This window comes from Oncorhynchus kisutch, linkage group LG29, assembly GCF_002021735.2.
Source record: "Oncorhynchus kisutch isolate 150728-3 linkage group LG29, Okis_V2, whole genome shotgun sequence".
In the NCBI taxonomy this organism is placed as follows: domain Eukaryota; kingdom Metazoa; phylum Chordata; class Actinopteri; order Salmoniformes; family Salmonidae; genus Oncorhynchus; species Oncorhynchus kisutch.
Window position 1 is genome coordinate 3,550,689 of NC_034202.2, and position 19,316 is coordinate 3,570,004.

Sequence of the window (19,316 nt, forward strand, 5' to 3'; positions counted from 1 at the left end):
CATATAGCCTATATATGAATGGCCTACATGCATCAACTTTATAGTGAATTATTTTGTTCTGTTGGAATTCATTGAACATCAGCAACAAAAAAAACAAAGCAGCTGAGCTATACGTGAAATGACAAGTTGACTTTCTCATTCAAAGCCTAAAAACAAGGCTGGGGGGCATTAAGGACGTCTACTATTGCGATTTGCTAAAATATCCTAATGATTATGATCACACTTCCTCAATTCAAATATTATAAAAAAACAAAAAAACAAAGATTGTTTGGTTTAAAGAAACGGGGGAAGTCGAGTTATCAGTCTGTTAATGCCGGGACTTCTTGAAATATCTAGAAAAAAACACCAGGCTTCTGTCATAAACAACAAAAAAGAACGAATTGCAGAGTTTAGAAAAAACGAATCCTGTCTGAATCCTGGGATTATAATGATGTAATGAATGACGACTACGTGAGTTTTTATATTTTGAATTCCATGGTCGCACATTGAGATTCGTGGTTGCAAGTACGATTCGCAAATGTGTAATTTAATTTTGTAAGCTTGTATCATGTGTGAAAGATTTATTATTATTTAGAAAAATATTATTTTCTTTAAGATCGCAAAGTTTTAACTTGACTTTTGAATACATTCAATAAGATTTGTAAGTATAATTTATTTTCAGAATTATTACAAGACCATTTACGAGTATGCTGTGAATCCACTTGCAGAATTTGAATTTATGCGCGCTTGGAGTTCTGTCACTGTTGTCACATTACCGAGTGATTCGTAAGCTTGTACAAAGTGTTGTACGTTTGTAGAAAGAGATTTTCAAGTGAAAATGTGATTTGCGCTCTGGGGGCAGGACCTTTTACTCCTGACCCCTAAGACCTCACAAAAGGTGCAACAGCGCCTCTCCAACCTCAGGAGGCTAAAGAAATATGGCTTGTCACCTAAAACCCTCACAAACGTATACAGATGCACAATTGACAACATCCTGTCGGGATGTATCACCGCCTGTTACTGCAACTGCACCACCCACATGCGCAGGGCTCACCATAGGATGGTGCGGTATGCCCAACGCATCACCAGGGGCAAACTACCTGCCGTCCAGGACACCTATAGGACCAGATGTCACAGGAAGGCCAAAAAGCTCATTAAGGACAACAGCCATCCGAGCCACAGCCTGTTCAGTCCGCTACCATCCAGAAGGCAAGGTTAGTACAGGTGCATCAAAGCTGGGACAGAGAGACTGAAAAACAGCTTCTATTTCAAGGCTATCAGACTGTTAAACAGCCATCACTAGCACAGAGAGTCTGCTGCCTACATATAGACTTGAAATCATTGTCCACTTTAATAAATGGATCACTTTAATAATGCCACTTTAACAATGTTTACATATCTTGCATTACTCATCTCATATGTACAGTTGAAGTCTGAAGTTTACATACACTTATGTTGGAGTCATTAAAACTAGTTTTTCAAACACTCCACAAATTTCTTAGTTTTGGCAAGTCCGTTAGGACATCTACTATGTGCATGACACAAGTACATTTTCCAACAATTGTTTACAGACAGATTATTTCACTTATAATTCACTGTATCACAATTCCAGTGGGTCAGAAGTTTACATACACTAAGTTGACTGTGCCTTTAAACAGTTTGGAAAATTCCAGAAAATTATGTCATGACATTAGAAGCTTCTGATAGGCTAATTGACATCATTTGAGTCAATTGGAGGTGTACCTGTGGATGTATTTCAAGGCCTACCTTCAAACTCAGTGCCTCTTTACTTGACATCATGGGAAAATCAAAAGAAATCTGCCAAGACCTCTGAAAAAAATTGTAGACCTCCAAAACTCTGGTACATCATTGGTGGCAATTTCCAAAAGCCTGAAGGTACCACGTTCATCTGTACAAACAATAGCACGCAAGTATAAACACCATGGGACCACGAAGCTGTCATATCGCTCAGGAAGGAGATGCTTTCTGTCTCCTAGAGATGAACATACTTTTGTGCAAATCAATCCCAGAACAACAGCAAAGGACCATGTGGAGATGCTGGAGGAAACAGGTACAAAGGTATCTATATCCACAGTAAAACGAGTCCTATATCGACATTAGCTGAAAGACCACTCAGCAAGGAAGAAGCCTGTGCTCCAAAACCACCATAAAAAAGCCAGACTACGGTTTGCAACTGCACATGGGGACAAAGATCGTACATTTTGGACAAATGTCCTCTGGTCTGATGAAACAAAAATAGAAATGTTTGGCCATAAGGCCATCATTATATTATGAGGAAAAAGGGGCGGATTGCAAGCCAAAGAACACCATCCCAACCGTGAAGCACGGGGGTGGCAGCATCAAACATTGGGGTGCTTTGCTGCAAGAGGGACTGGTGCACTTCACAAAATAGATGGCATCATGAGTTAGGACAATTAATTGGATATATTGAAGCAACATCTCTAGACATCAGTTAAAGCTTGGTTGCTAATGGGTCTACCAAATGGACAATGACCCCAAGCATACTTCCAAAGTTGTGGCAAAATGGCTTAAGGACAACAAAGTCAAGGTATTGGAGTGGACATCACAAAACCCTGACCTCAATCCCATAGAAAATTTGTGGGCAGAACTGAAAAAGCATGTGCGAGCAAAGAGGCCTACAAACCTGACTCAGTTACACCAGCTCTGTCAGGAGGAATGGTCCAAAATTCACCCAACTTATTGTGGGAAACTTGTGGAAGGCTACCCGAAACAATTTAAAGGCAATGCTACCAAATACTAATTGAGTGTATGTAATTGAGTGTATGTAAACTTCTGACCCACTGGGAATGTGATGAATGAGATAAAAGCTGACTTAAATAATTCTCTCTACTATTGTTCTGACATTTCACATTCTTAAAATAAAGTGGGGATCCTAACTGGCCTTAAAACAGGGAATTTTTACTTGGATTAAATGTCAGGATTTGTGATAACTGAGTTTAAATATATTTGGCTAAGGTGTATGTAAACTTCGAGACTTAAATTGTACGTTTTAAGGTCACAGTATGTTTTAGTTATCTTGTTCTTATTAGTTATTAGTCCCAACCAGACAGCCCAAGCCACCTGCACGCCCGACCCCGAACAGTCTAGTCAACTCAACTCTCCCCCAACACAATTTCCTTTCCAGTTCGCACTTTAAAAAATATAATTCACAAGAGAAAGGTTTGGAAACAAAAAAACACATAGTGACAACCTACAGGATAGCAGAATCCCCAGGGCCAGGACTGAGCAGCCCAGCAGCTAGGGATTGCCTAAATAGTTATCTCTTCTGACGTGGGCATGTTTTCAATACAGACTCCTTTAGTCGTACTGTATTCCATGTAAGGCATCCAGACTTTATTAAAGTTGACCAGTATACCCTCTAATAAATCAAATCTAGTGATACATAACTTGACATTGTGGGAGGATAAACAACCTTCCAATAAATGGCAATGCATTTCTTAGCCGCTATAAATGCTTGGCTATTCAGTTTTTAATATAACAGTCTCCAGTATCAACATTTCATGGCATAAAAAGACAGGGAGAATCTGTAGACATGCTGAAATAAAATAACATACTCTCTTCCAGAATTCAGCCAGCCTTCACAAGACCATACATATGCAAAAATGTCCCATTTGTGTTTTACACCTATCAGGAATCAGGATAAGACCCAGATGCAGACAGTTCGAATCACTGATGTTTATTTACAAAACAATAGGCAGGCAAATGACAGATCATGGGCAGGCAGTGGTCAGTAATTCAGGGCAGTGTCAGAAAGGTACAGAAAGGTACAGAATGGCAGGCAGGCTTAGGGCAGGCAGAATGGTCAAAAGTGGGAAGACTAGGGGGAAAAAAACTACAGCACGGGAACACGCTGGTGGGACAAGACAAACTGGCAACAGACAAACAGAAAACGCAGGTATAAATACACAGGAGATAATGAGGACAAATGGGAGACACCTGGTGGGGGTTGAAGACAAGCACAAGTTTAGTGAAACAGATCAGGGTGATAAAACACCTCCAGCAGAGGATTGACATTTCTGAGTGCATGTAGTTCAGTTTCACTGGCATATAGTACATTCTACGGATGGCCTTAAACTGCAGTAATTTATGTCTGAGATGATATGAACATGACTGGGCCTTCAAACATATCTGTAACCACTCATCATCAATAGCTTCTTGTCCAGTGTTTGTCCAGTGTTTGCTGCACAGAGACAATAAAGTGTTGTATCTGAAAACATTCACCTCACCTCCATCACAGACTGGTCTTCCCTGGCTGCCTGACCCTGCTGAGACCCGTCACCATCTGAACCTCCTTAAATGAGGCATGACAAAGAATTACCTTGGTGTACATTTATAACTTAAATTATCCAATAATATAATCAGTGGTTGAATAATAGAAATGACCATCATTCCTAGACTGTAGCTTTAAGCTTCTGTCCTGTAGCTACTGTAGCTCTATCTATCTTCTCAAGATGGAACTTTGTATCATTCACTGGTTGTGTTAATATTCTGCAAAATTCCCCTGAGCTCTGTAGACTGGTCTTCCCTGGCTGTCTGACCCTGCTGGAACCCCTGCCACCATCTTGCTAACACATGATGAGCGTAGTGTTTTGTACTGACTGCACTAGAGGTGCGCGCGGGAGCGGGCGGTCTTTGTCCCACAGGTTCTTTGGAAATGGGCCTATTTCTGTTTGGGCAATTATTTTCCATGGAGGGCCACGTTAGAATATATTTTTGCCATCGCGGGCCAGAATCAAATTACAGTATTATACATAATGTGTATGACTCTGTTGACAGATATATCTACTGTAAACCACGTCCAGATATGAACAGAAATAAACCACATCCATGTTCTCCTTTTGGTAGGTATTTTCATTATTAAGGAAAGGGAAAAGTACACTGTGCATTCAGCACCACGGACAGAACTCCTCTTAACGGGTATGCACAACAACACAAGAAAGAGAGAGACCTCAACATTACATTTAAACTACTCAATCAGTGTGAGGAGTGAAGTCTCTGATGGGCATTGACTAGAGCAGTGAAGTCAGGTATAGTTTCTGACATCGCTATGCACAGGATTGCTGAGAGGTGTGAGTCAGGAAGAGATTATCTGTGCCTTGACTTGTTATATTTCATCACTGAAAATGTCTGTTCACATACATAGGTTACCCAAACAGTACCAACATCTTCTGAGTGTCAAGATTGTCGTACTAACTGGAAATATACTGCAGCATGATTTGGGTACCACATGTTTAATAGAGGAAACTCACTAAACCAATAAACAGCAAATGAACCGTGAAGTTCAAGCAGTGCTCACCGGCAGCAACACAGAAACAAGATCCCACAAAACACAGTGGGGAAATGGCTGCCTAAATATGATCCCCAATCAGAGACAACGATAAACAGCTGCCTCTGATTGGGAACCATACCAGGCCAACATAGAAATAAATGCACTAGATCACCCACCCTAGTCACACCCCGACCTAACCAAAATAGAGAACAAAAAGGCTATCTATGGTCAGGGCGTGACACTCGGCGTGACACCTAATCTTTGGAAAGTTGTGTTCATCAAGAGATGCATAGAACCTCGTCAGTGACATTGTTTTGAATAGTTCTCCAATCACTGCATCAGACTGAAGATCGATAAGCTCAAGTTGCAGGTCAGTGGGAGCGTTATCCACATTGAAGGTGAAAGGAGAGAAAACCAACAGCATGTCATTTTCCAACACTTAATCCTCAAAACGACGAGAAAACTCACCTTTCAAAGCACGCAGGAGCAATGTATACTTCTCCCACTGGTCATCTGATAGGGAACAGACTAGTAGCGTCAGAAGGTCACCCATTGTTGGCTTTTACTTGGCGGGTCAGGAGGCTGTACATCTGGTGTGCAAAAAGAGCTGTGACATGTATTACAAGAGAAGAACCGAAGCTACAATAGGCTATGGTGTAATAACAATGTCATGGGGTTTTCTGGTTTACCACTTTTTTATGGTGATTTTGGATAGCGAGAGAGAGGTAGAAAGAGAGAAACGTGTATTTGGAAGGGAACTCTGAACCTCTATCTGGGAACACTGACAGTACAGCATGGCGTTGATCGATAGTTTGTCCTTGCCGCGTCTCCTCTGTCTTTCTCACATCTTTCAGATTCTTCTTAACCCTTGCAATGCCCAACTGAGCCCCCTTCACCCATCCACGAAAAAATGTTTTACTCTGTAATGAAGTCTTCATATAAACACTCTAAAATGCCAATGACAGTTGAGAAAAGACGTAAATAAACAGGCTAAATCGGCCCGTGATCGCTTGGAGTCACATACCATGCATTAGGATGTGGCATTCATCAAAGTTAGAAAAGCTGTCCATATGATATGAGTCCTGACATCTTTCTCAAAGGCCCACACATGATTTAGATTTGGTCATTTTCCTGACGTCAGCACTGTCGCTGACATTAGCTAGTTTGGTCACATCAAATCCAGTTCACTTGAAAACGAGACTTGGCATCAGAACATTTCAGCATCAATAAATACGTCAATGAATGATCTCATTTAGGTTATTATTGATTGTTTTTGTATTCCACTTTCTGGTTGTAGTCAAATTATTGGACTTTGTATTGCTAATTAAGGTATGCTAAATTATTGGTCTCTATCTTTCTGGCTACTAAGGTGCAGCATGCAGGTGTCTTATTTATTTATTCATTATGTGTTTGTCCTTATCCTTGTAATCATTGATGATGCTTGAGGTGATAAAATAATTTCCCAAGTTGGGATCAATAAAACTATTCTCTACTCTACTCAAATGCATGTCAATTTATTTGGTGGTCTTTGGTCTTGCTTGAGATGGTTAGGCCTATGGAAACAATATATCATATCGATTGCTTCTCTAAACTGCAGCTTTTGTTACATCAAGGGTGAATAATTTGATAATACCAGTTTCTAAACCCAGATGCACAACATCGCGAGACTTCCGGGAACGCTTGCGAAACCGACCAGGCCAGGGTTTAGGGTTTGAGAAGTCAATGAGAGAAGTGAAAATTCTTCCTTAGTTGTTCAATTTTTCAAAATCTGAAGGCACAACCTAAATTCGAGACAATGTTGTAAGTAGTTGAAGATGTCATTACTCCAACAAAGTGACACATTTCCAATTTCATCAAAAACAACTTTATATCGAAGGAGTGCCTTTGATTGCCTGCAAATGCGCAGCTCGGCGTGAGACGACCGTTAGACCAGATGACGTGTTTCTACTCATGAGTTTAGCTAGCCAACATCGCCATGATATCACCTACAAGTGTGATCGGGGATTTCTATTGGATAAGCAGTTTTTGCCTATCTTCATACTGTACTGTCTTTGACAATACTACCACTCCCAATTTTCAAGGTGTTACTGTATAATGGTGGTCAAAAACAGGTAAAACGTGGTAAACGATTGAATATTGTATATTCCAATAGTTTTACACTCTACTAGATCCACTTCAATGTAATTTCATTCAAATGTCAGCAGTGATGATGGTGATGAATGAGGGGCTTGATATGTTTAAAATTAAATTATGCCTACCTTCATCCCCCAGCATCGATAACAATGAAACACCCTGCTGAGGCACACTGCTAATAGAGCTACACTGTAGCTTTATAGTAGGGCCCTGTGTTTTGGTTAATCATGTCACATGACCTGGATTTGAACCTTTATTACCATTTTTTTTACATCATATTTTCCCCTTTTCTTTTTATGTCAGAAGGTCCAGCACCATTGTCAGATTTTTTGTCTAATTCTCTTTTCTGGAAAGGCTTAAAACAAATGTTAAAAGGACAGTGCAGTCTAAACATCTAAAATGAGTTTGGGATGATATTTCCACACTATGAGGTCGAAATAAAACAGAAATTTAAACAAATTGTTAAAAAAAGCCTGGAATTTCAGCCTGTTCAGGTAAATTGGTGTTTTTGTCCGCGGCCTGATTGTAATTGACCAATGAGTTCATCTTTGATTTCAATATCCCCTCCTACTCGCCCTGTCAAATTATTGTCATACACAGGAGAGGTAGCTAACTAGTTATGCACAGCAAAAAGCCAGAGATATTGCAGCAAGGCAGCAATTGTTTCTTTGCACTGTCTTCCAGCAGAACAATCACTTCATCTGATTAGACATTTTGACAAGCTAGCTACACTAACCAGCCAGTGGATTTGCTAGCAGCTTCATCATCCATCTTGCTCCGTCAGGATTCTGTCTCATACATCTTGCATCCGGCAGCAATCTTTCAAATAAGCATCTATATAGTTATTCTTCTAGCTAGCTATCATTATTAAAGGCAAAAGACATAATATTGTGGTGCTGCTGCTAGGTAGCTAACGTTAGCTTAGCGACTGCAACTAGGATAGCTACCTTACATTTACATTTACATAGCTAGGGAGCCTACCTGTTGCTAGCTACATAACAAGTAATTTCAGAATTGTAAAGGTGAAATGCTCCCCTAGGCATACTTCCCCCTATGTCTGGGATTCAGCCAGCCCTTTGATCATGAGTTTTGTTAAGAGCCCCGACGCTCGGTCTGAACATTAACACGCATCACTTGCGGTACGCTCTTGGAAGCATAAGGACCTTATATTTCATATCACCGAGAAATTATAATAATAATAATAACAAATATTAAATTGATACACACCTTTATAGGGTTAGTGTTCCCACACAGCTATATCTCTATGATACAGCGCTTGTTTACAGAAAACAGACCGAAGACAGAGTTGACCACCTGTGCTAATTAGCTACCTAGCTTGCTCTTAACACTGTGTCAGCATGACTCTGGAAGTGTAGCAAAAGTGTACTTTCCTCAGACGGGAGGCACCAATAGCTGTATGGATCTGTGCAAAACCGCTACAGTAAGTTCATCTTTTTATTTGAAGGATTTTTTTTCTCGCTGACGAAAGATAAAAGGCCATGTTTCGAAAGCCATATCGCAAGCGATGATTGCTGATGTTTCTAAACATCAAAACACAGCGTCAGGATTGTGGTTCACATGAGCCAGTTGTTGTCTTGTTTTGTACACTTTGTACAAAATAATAAAATGTGGTACTTCAGGATATTTCTTAACGTAGCTCTTTATTAGCCAGCTATAACTGGCATGTTCACGTATCGCCAACCAGGATCAAACTGACCATGACCTAACCATTTGGGTGGTCTTAACCAATCATAGCACAGTATGATATGGCGGTAAAATGCATCCAATTACAATTCAGTATGTTTACACATATGAATATTACAGTTGTGGACAAAGCTGACCGCTGGAAACTGTAGGGAGAAGGCAGAATGCCGCCTAGAGTTTAAGAGCTAGGATTCAGCTCGCTAATGTTAGCTAGTGTCTAGCTAGATAGCTTAACAGGTCACTGAGCAATAGCGAGCAGTATTTTTCCCATGGTCTAGCTAGATAGCTTAACAGGTCACTGAGCAATAGCGAGCAGTATTTTTCCCATGGTCTAGCTAGATAGCTTAACAGGTCACTGAGCAATAGCGAGCAGTATTTTTCCCATGGTCTAGCTAGATAGCTTTTGTTGTCGGATAGTTTGCAGTGGCTGCTGGGGTGTTATCAAAGAGGATGTTGCTACTAAATTTGTTTGCGTCTCCCTTTTCAAGAATAAGTTTCATATTATCATCATTTGGTAAGTGGTAAGGTTTTTTTATTTTATTGCAGTTATGCACATCAATAACATAAACTAATGCTAGCCAGAGCTATAAGTGCGGCAGGTAGCCTAGTGGTTAGAGCATTGGGCCAGTAACTGAAAAATTGCTGGATTGAATCTCTGAGCTGACATGGAAAAAATCTGTCATTCTGCCCCTGAACAACGCAGTTAACCCACTGTTCCTAGGCCGTCATTGTAAATAAGATTCGTTCTTAACTAACTTGCCTAGTTAAATAAAGGTTCAATGTTTATTTTTTTTTAAATAGGACTGCACACATATGGAAAAACACATATGGAAATGTCTGCTCGACCCAAATTACAACCAACTAATGCAGCATTACTGCAAAAATGGAAAAGGAAAGTGAAAGGGAGAGAAAGTAAGAAACTTTCCTTGAAGACCATCATTGGTTGAAGAAAATTGTGATAAATAAAAGAGTATACCAGTATAATATAAGGACCAAAACATTGACAGCGGTGCCCTTATAGATTTCAAAAAAGTTGGGAAAAGATTTTTGAGGTACTGATTCCATGGCACATGGTTTATGCTGAACAGATACGCAAAAGGAGGCCAGATTCAAAATGTTGAATGTTTTAATTTAAATGATTATACAAAATTCTTGCAACTAATAGAATGTTATATATATATATGGGGGATACAATCTTTCCATCTCTGCAGATTCTGCTGAGGAGGCAGAGTCATTAGATCATTTATTTTGGTACTGTCCATATGTAGCTCGTTTTTGGTCACAGGTCCAGGAATGGCTGAAGAATTGTAACATGTACCTAGCGCTTAACGCTGCAGATAGCAATACTGGTGATTTGAAAAGCCATAGTCAATCGATCAAAAATATAATTTATTCTTTAAGCAAAACATTTTATTTTCAATCTGTAGAAACAATGAGAATAGAAAGGTTCAGAACTTGTGTGAAACAGCACAGTTGAAAAATATATGGCATATATAAATCCAATATGGATGGTGTTAAACCCGAGCAGTGTTTATGTCCCGAATCTAAACCGCCATCTATCCAACACGTCCTAAAACGCGCAAACAACTCTGGCTTATCTGCTGCTAGCGATTTCCTGATCCAACTATCGGACCGCTCGGACGCACAGGATGAATCCGTGACAGAGAGCGGGACGATACGACATGGGCTATAGCTCCACTTCCCCGCAGGTCCTTTAAGCAGCGCGTGCTGATCGGCCTGTGGGACGGTTCAGTTTGGTGCATGTCGGCCCACGCGAGAAAGCGTCGAGAGCGAAGTTGCGCCGCCCGCCCCGGAGGTTAGCAGATAAAAGCCCTCAAAGTGATTGGAAGTGATGGTGAAAAGGATTTAGCCCAGGCATTAAGAGAGAGAGAGAAGGGTTTGTGAGTACATAAGAGGGAGAGAAGGGTAAGTGAGTACATAAGAGAGAGAGAGAAGGGGAGAGAGAGAGGGACAGGGAGTAGACGAGAGAGAGATTTTCCACCAAGCTTTTTTTTTCTGCCCTTGAGCATCCCGGGTAAACCCGAGCTTGTAAAGTGGGAGGAGAAGAAACGGGCACCAGCCCTTCCTCAAAGTCAATATTTTCACTTTTGATCCTCCTTCAAACTGGAAATCACGCTCTTTTTCCCCAACCGCCCGTTTCCAGATCTAGGATACCGTTCTACTCTGTGCAGCCTTCCGCGGTGTAGTAAAAAAGTTACCCGCTGGAGAAGACCAACAAGGAGACCAGACCAGATAACAGGAGTGGAGTACAGTAGCCTACACCTCGACAGGAGCCCGATAGTGTAGATGGAGCCGTGCAAGGCTCACGGCAGAGAGGCGGTCGTATAAAGGGACAGAGAAGCTCTCCCGGATCAGATGAATGTTCTAAGTAAGTCGCAAATCCGACACGTGTCAAAATGTTTGATTTAAAAAAAATAAACGAGATTACGAAACCTAGTCTAAAACGCACCGCTCACTTCGAGTGATGCAGACTATTCAATTGCCACTCACTATTCTAAATAGTATTAGGCATATACTCAACAATCAATAAAACAGTTGTCACTTCATATTATGTTTAGAAATAATATTATTTATTAGGCTACCAAATTAAATGCAGCCTGAATGGTTGCTACTTTTGATTCGCCCTGCTGAAGCTAGCAGAAGCACTAGTCAGACACACCCCTATACCGTATTTGAAGAACAGCTTTGGCGACTTTCAAACTAAACGCTGAATTTAGCTTTACCTAATTTTCGTGGAAAAAAAAATATCTGTGGACAGATAGCCAAACTGTGAACGGGGTTAATCCAATTAAAACGCATTTTGCTCACTCTGGTCATCTAGCATTTGGAAAGGCGATGCAGAATCAAACTCTCGCGCATAGGCGGCAGAGTGTCCCTGGTTCGAGCCCAGGTTGGGGCGAGGAGAGGGACGGAAGCTATACTGTTACATTTACGCAGGTGCGCAATCAGGACAGCAGAGTGACGGTGTGTGTAATAATTTACTAAGTGCTATGTCAGATACAATGCATGGCGATGCAGGTGAAGTTAGGATGCCTCATATTTTATAGAACTGATGCACAAAGTGGTGGAGTGACTTTTTCACTTTCCTTTAACCCACCTTCCAAGACGCAATGCATATGCTACATCATATCATACATCAATCAGGACAGCAGAGTGACGGTGTGTGTAATACTTTATGCTATGTCAGATATATATGCTACATCATAAGTTAAGTTTTAGCTCATACGTCTTTCCTTCTTTCATTGAAAGTCCACACCACCCACACATCCCACCCACCCACACATCCCACCCACCCACACCACCCAAACCCCACCCACACCACCCACCCATTCCCACACATTCCCACCCACACCACCCACACAATCCCCCCCACACCACCCACACCAACCCCCATCCCACCCGCACCCCCCCCCCCCCCCCATCCCACCCACACCACCCACACATTCCCACCGTTCCTTCTTTCATTGAAAGTCCACGCCCAAACCACACCACCCACACATTCCCACCTTTCCTTCTTTCATTGAAAGTCCACGCCCAAACCACACCACCCACACATTCCCACCGTTCCTTCTTTCATTCAAAGTCCACGCCCAAACCACACCACCCACACATTCCCACCTTTCCTTCTTTCATTGAAAGTCCACGCCCAAACCACACCACCCACAAATTCCCACCTTTCCTTCTTTCATTGAAAGTCCACGCCAAAACCACACCACCCACACATTCCCACCTTTCCTTCTTTCATTGAAAGTCCACACCCGAACTACACCACCCACACATTCCCACCTTTCCTTCTTTCATTGAAAGTCCACACCCAAACTACACCACCCACACATTCCCACCTTTTGTAAATTGGCACCAAGCCCTGCATATGACTTAAAAACTTGTGCATAATTCTGGAAATAAGATCTCTGAAATATGTCACCTACACGATCACAATGACATACTGTTTGCTTACAATATCCTCTCTGTCAGCCTACATGGTTTGGTCCAATTTCTGGGAAGTTCAGTCATAGGCCTTACTCTCCCAATACAACTTAGGTTATGTAGCCTAAATGTCCAATATTGGAAAATAAAACAAGTGAAACATGTGATGAACAAGATAAACTATGCTATGTAGTCTCTCTCTCCCTCTATCAGTCTAATATCTTAATAATTTCCCTCTTCTTTACAGGACAATCACTGAGGCAAGGCTCCGGGCCGCTGCATCACGACCCGATGGCTGTATCTAAAGACGTAGTCCACTCTCCCTTTATCATCCCTAGCGGGCAGCTCTCACCTCTCCCAGGCGAAAAGGACCTCTGAAGTATGGATTTGTTCTGCTGATTCTCCAACCGCCACCACCGCCAACGCAGCACTGGCGCCACTATGGTTGAAGTAGATGTGAAGTTTCTCTGACTTTCGACGCCCCCTGCTCTATTATTGTCACTTTTCCATATCCGACATCGAAACAAGTTAGTGTCATTTCCTAAAGGAGCTGTGATTATTTGCCCACGTTTGTTGAACGGCTGTAAATTTGACTTAGCCAACTCGAGCACTTTTGTTTCTCTTGCATTTTGTATTTTTTCCATCATCCCCAAAACGTCCCCTTAAGCTCAGCTGAGCGTGCAGATGCATATTGGTGACAACGAAGTTACTTACTGTGTCCGTATGATCCTCAGTCGAGTTCCATGCTCTTCGCCTCAACTCTGACTACTGTGGCCCCCCTCGCCCTTTTCCGCCAGACCCCACTCGTCCTCGGACCACTCTCGTGCCATGCTCCGCCAGGCCGTGTTGCTCCTCCTGCACTGCTTTTCCCCCTTGGCGCTGGGCCAGTACGACCTGTGCAAGTCCCTGGTGAGCACGGACGATGGCGCAGTGTGGGAGCAGTATGCATGCCAGCCCAAGGCCCAGTCCATGAAGGACTACATGCGGGTGAAGGTGGACCCGCCGGGCATCACCTGCGGCAACCCGCCCGAGAGATTCTGCACTCTGGTAAGTTGGAAAGGCGGAGTGGGTGGTTTATTGTAATGCACTGCAATTGATGTTGGAAGTTGCTGCAGTGAGGGCGATGAATTAAATAATGAGTTGAATTGACAGGTCTGAACTATAGTCCAGGGAACATCCAGGCAAAGGGTAACCTATCGCAATGCCTATTTGCAATCAACACTATTTCAGTGTGACTTTGGGAAAGCCTCATTTGTTTGCGGACTTAAATAACACAGTAAGAGGCGATATGCAGAGTTTTTGCTCAATAAAGGAAATGTGAGAACAACAGAAGCAGAGTTGGATCAAAAAAAACATACCAGGCTACTGGGCTTAGTCAGGTCAGAACCTCCTGATGCAATGTGAATTTGAGCAGGCTTGAGCGGTCCTTGGCCAAGTTTGGCGGGCTCCAAAAGCCATGACATCAGTGAAATGACTTGGCCATGGGCTCGAGCTCACTGAGAGAGGTGCGGAGGTGTTGTTTACATTCACATTGTGTTGGCAGACTGTCAACCGGCTTGATTGCGTTTTCGGGAGGACTTCAAATTTCGCCTGCTAAACAGCATCAAGACAAGAGAGAGGGTGGAGGACCTTTCGTTTCAAGGGCACTCGCAGGGCGAGAGTGGAGAACTGCGGGAAAATACTAGGCATTAGAATGCAAGGCTCAATGTTATAGTTCCCGCTTTAATAGGTTGTTGAGTGGAATTAAACTCTAGAAGTAGGAAGTTTGGATAGTTTGAAACTTTTTAGAATAGGCTACCTCTGTGGGCCTGTTTTAGCTACAGCATACTGCTTACTTTTAATTGTCACAACTTGGACACAATCTGAGTGTCTACTTAATGTGTTTGGCGCAAGATCCCTATCACTTGGCTGGACAATCCTTGTAACAGCTACCCAGTCAATGAGTCGTGAGGTAATCAGATGAGGAAGGACTTACAACCAAGGACAGAGATACAGAAGTGATTTATTCATTATCCACTGATGTCTCAGAACCACACTTTCACATACACACACTGTGTATTGTACACTCTTAGAAAAGGTGCTAAGTAGTACCGTATAGGGTTCTTTGTGTTGTCCCTATAGGGGAACCCTTTTTGGTGCTGGGTAGAACCTTTTGCAGAGGGTTCTAGGCTTTTTCAAAGAACCGTCTGTATATGGTTCTACCTAGAACCCTCTATGAAGGGGTCTGCTTAGAATCCTCTATGGTTCTACCAAGAACCATTTTATCATCTAAAGGTTTTCCCTAGAACCGTCTACGAAGGGATCTACCGAGAACCCTTTTGGAACCCTTTCTTCCTAAGAGTGTATGGCTACCTTAATCCTGCATTTTACAAACATATCTACACACACACACACACTCCTCATTGAGACTAATAACAGGACTCAAGGATCATTTGATAACGTGAAGCAGAGTGGATATGCTCCTTCCTCGGCTACCTAATGGTTAATGATTTGTTTAATGTAGAAGTAGCAGAAACTGCTGAGGCCTGAGAAAGCCCTCTCCAGTGACTGCTCCTCAGAAGGAGAGCGAGAGAGATGCTGAGGCGTCATGTGAGAGAGAAAGAGAGAGATGCTGAGGCGTCATGTGAGAGAGAAAGAGAGAGATGCTGAGGCATCCTGTGTGAGAGAGAGAGAGATGCTGAGGCGTCCTGTGCGAGAGAGAGAGAGAGATGCTGAGGCGCCCTGTGTGAGAGAGAGAGAGAGATGCTGAGGCGTCCTGTGTGTGAGAGAGAGAGAGAGAGATGCCTCAGCATCCTGTGTGAGAGAGATGCTGAGGCGTCCTGTGAGAGAGAGAGAGAGAGAGAGATGCTGAGGCGTCCTGTGTGAAAGAGAGAAAGAGAAATGCTGGGGCGTCCTGTGTGAAAGAGAGAGAGTGAGAGATGCTGAGGCGTCCTGTGTGAAAGAGAGAGAGTGAGAGATGCTGAGGCGTCCTGTGTGAAAGAAAGAGATGCTGAGGCATCCTGTGTGAAAGAGAGAGAGAGAGAGAAATGCTGGGGCCTCCTGTGTGAAAGAGAGAGAGAGAAATGCTGGGGCCTCCTGTGTGAAAGAGAGAGAGAGATGCTGAGGCGTCCTGTGTGAGAGAGAGAGAGATGCTGAGGCGTCCTGTGTGAAAGAGAGATGCTGAGGCATCTTGTGTGAGAGAGAGAGAGAGAGAGAGAGAGAGAGAGAGAGAGATGCTGAGGCGTCCTGTGTCAAAGAGAGAGAGAGATGCTGGGGCAGCCTGTGTGAGAGAGAGAGAGATGCTGAGGCGTCCTGTGAGAGAGAGAGAGAGAGAGAGAGATGCTGAGGTGTCCTGTGTGAGAGAGAGAGAGATATGCTGAGGCATCCTGTGTGGGAGAGAGAGAAATATGCTGAGGTGTCCTGTGTGAGAGAGAGATGCTGAGGCATCTTGTGTGTGAGAGAGAGAGAGAGAGAGATGCTGAGGTGTCCTGTGTGGGAGAGAGAGAAATATGCTGAGGTGTCCTGTGTGAGAGAGAGATGCTGAGGCATCTTGTGTGAGAGAGAGAGAGAGAGAGAGAGAGATGCTGAGGTGTCCTGTGTGGGAGAGAGAGAAATATGCTGAGGTGTCCTGTGTGAGAGAGAGATGCTGAGGCATCTTGTGTGAGAGAGAGAGAGAGAGAGAGATGCTGAGGCGTCCTGTGTCAAAGAGAGAGAGAGATGCTGGGGCAGCCTGTGTGAGAGAGAGAGAGATGCTGAGGCGTCCTGTGAGAGAGAGAGAGAGAGAGAGATGCTGAGGTGTCCTGTGTGAGAGAGAGAGAGATATGCTGAGGCATCCTGTGAGAGAGAGATAGAGATGCTGAGGCGTCCTGTGTGAAAGAGAGAAAGAGAAATGCTGGGGCGTCCTGTGTGAAAGAGAGAGAGAGAGAAATGCTGGGGCCTCCTGTGTGAAAGAGAGAGAGAGATGCTGAGGCGTCCTGTGTGAGAGAGAGAGAGATGCTGAGGCGCCCTGTGTGAGAGAGAGAGATGCTGAGGCGTCCTGTGTGTGTGAGAGAGAGAGATGCTGAGGCGTCCTGTGTGTGTGAGAGAGAGAGATGCTGAGGCATCCTGTGTGAGAGAGAGATGCTGAGGCGTCCTGTGTGGGAGAGAGAGAAATATGCTGAGGTGTCCTGTGTGAGAGAGAGATGCTGAGGTGTCCTGTGTGAGAGAGAGATGCTGAGGCGTCCTGTGTGAGAGAGAGAGAGAGATGCTGAGGCGTCCTGTGTGAAAGAGAGAGAGAGAGAGATGCTGGGGCATCCTGTGAGAGAGAGAGATGCTGAGGGCATCCTGTGAGAGAGAGAGAGATGCTGAGGTGTCATGAGAGAGAGAGAGAGAGAGAGAGAGAGAGAGAGAGAGAGAGATATGCTGAGGCATCCTGTGAGAGAGAGAGATGCTGAGGTGTCCTGTGTGAAAGAGAGAGAGAGTGAGAGATGCTGAGGCGTCCTGTGTGAAAGAGAGAGATGCTGAGGCGTCCTGTGTGAAAAGAGAGAGAGAGAAATGCTGGGGCCTCCTGTGTGAAAGAGAGAGAGATGCTGAGGCGTCCTGTGTGAAAGAGAGAGAGAGAAATGCTGGGGCATCCTGTGTGAAAGAGAGAGAGAGAAATGCTGGGGCCTCCTGTGTGAAAGAGAGAGAGATGCTGAGGCGTCCTGTGTGAAAGAGAGAGAGAGAAATGCTGGGGCCTCCTGTATTGACGTTTGCCCTCTAATGGCATGGCCCGAACCTGCAGCTAGAAACTTTCACAATTATGTTTCTGAGCGATGAAATATTGATGTTCTCCTTAATGGGCTTCTTCCTTACAAGGAGCTCCGGACGCTAGCCGCCATTCCGTTCCAGATCCCAGTCTTAGGCTCTCTCTATCCTCCTGGAATGTTCCATAGGGGAGGGGTTGTGGGTGGTACCTGGGACAGCAGATTAGTCTTAGTCATCAGTTTTTATACCAGCTGGGATCAATAGGCTTGAGTAGAGCAGACTGGTCCCTTCCTCTTAGATAATGATGCACTGATATTACATTTTTGGCCGATACCGATATCCAATAGTTTCCTTGCCAAAAAGAACTATACCGATAACCAATATTTAACAGGCTGACCACACTGCTTGCGTCGCATGCGCGAGCTTTGAAAAATGTGTTTTTCAAAAAATGTTTTTCAATTATTGCACCCACACTGCTCGCGCGCGCCAAAGAGCGTCTGCGCTGCCACAGGCTAAAATAGAAATCAGTTATATTTCTGACGCAGATTGCGCTGCAAGTCCTGCCTCTCCCATCTCCTCATCGGTTAATAGAAGCAGTTACCCACGTGCCATCTCCTCATTGGTTATATCCACGTGGGTGACTGAAAGACGAACGAGGTCGGTGGCATTAATGCACCTAATTTATGAAAGTTGCCAATTGCAATATAAAGTCAAGAGAAGAAAAAGCCTGGAAGGAGGAGAGATGACTAGAAATGATTCAGGATGAGAGATGACTAGAAATGATTCAGGATGAGAGATGACTAGAAATGATTCAGGATGAGAGATGACTAGAAATGATTCAGGATGAGAGATGACTAGAAATGATTCAGGATGAGAGATGACTAGAAATGATTCAGTTGACCGTTTTATGTGTGGATTAATTGGCAGAGTAGAGGACCTTGTGCATTTCAGGTAAAATAACAACTCAATGTTTATATTCCAGGGCAAATTAGCTAGCAACAGCAAGCTAGCTAAATAGGACAAATTAGCTAGCAAGTGCAAGCTAACTAGCTAAATTGCCATAAATGTTTAATGCTTTTCGACCTGTCCCCGAATTAATATAATTGGTTCTGAGTTTGTTTTTATATTTTAACCTGCGTGTCGTTATCGCGTTTGGTGTGGGGGGACAAAATACATTTATGCACGATGGCGCGCGCGAAGCCGGTTTGGGTTCCGTGTAAGGCACTGCATCTCAGTGCAAGAGGTATCACTATAGTCCCTGGTTCGAATCCAGGCTGTATCACATCCGGTCGTGATTGGGAGTCCCATAAGGTGGCGCACAATTGGCCCAGCGTTGTCCAGGTTTGGCCGGGGTAGGCCTTCATTGCAAATAAGAATTTGTTCTTAACTGACTTGCCTAGTTAAATAAAGGTTACACACACACACACACACACACACACACACACACACACTGACCAAAAAGTTATTTTGTTGGCATTTATGTATGTCCCCATTACAAGTCAAACATAATCAAAGCCTATTTCTTTCACTTACTTGC

General features: G+C 43.5%; 1 protein-coding gene across 3 annotated transcripts in view; it reads left to right on the forward strand.

The window, feature by feature from the left end:
* The first annotated feature begins 10,717 nt into the window (after positions 1-10,717).
* Positions 10,718-19,316, forward strand: part of LOC109873537 (netrin-G2-like) — a 159,139-nt gene continuing 150,540 nt past the window's right edge. For 2 of the 3 annotated variants that reach the window (XM_031809344.1, XM_031809345.1), the window contains exons 1-2: positions 10,718-11,516; positions 13,323-14,122. In XM_031809344.1, coding sequence (XP_031665204.1) covers positions 13,904-14,122 — 219 coding nt within the window. In that variant the 5' untranslated portion in view covers positions 10,718-11,516; positions 13,323-13,903. The remainder of the gene's footprint in view (positions 11,517-13,322; positions 14,123-19,316) is intronic. The other variant, XM_031809343.1, reaches the window with a different exon arrangement.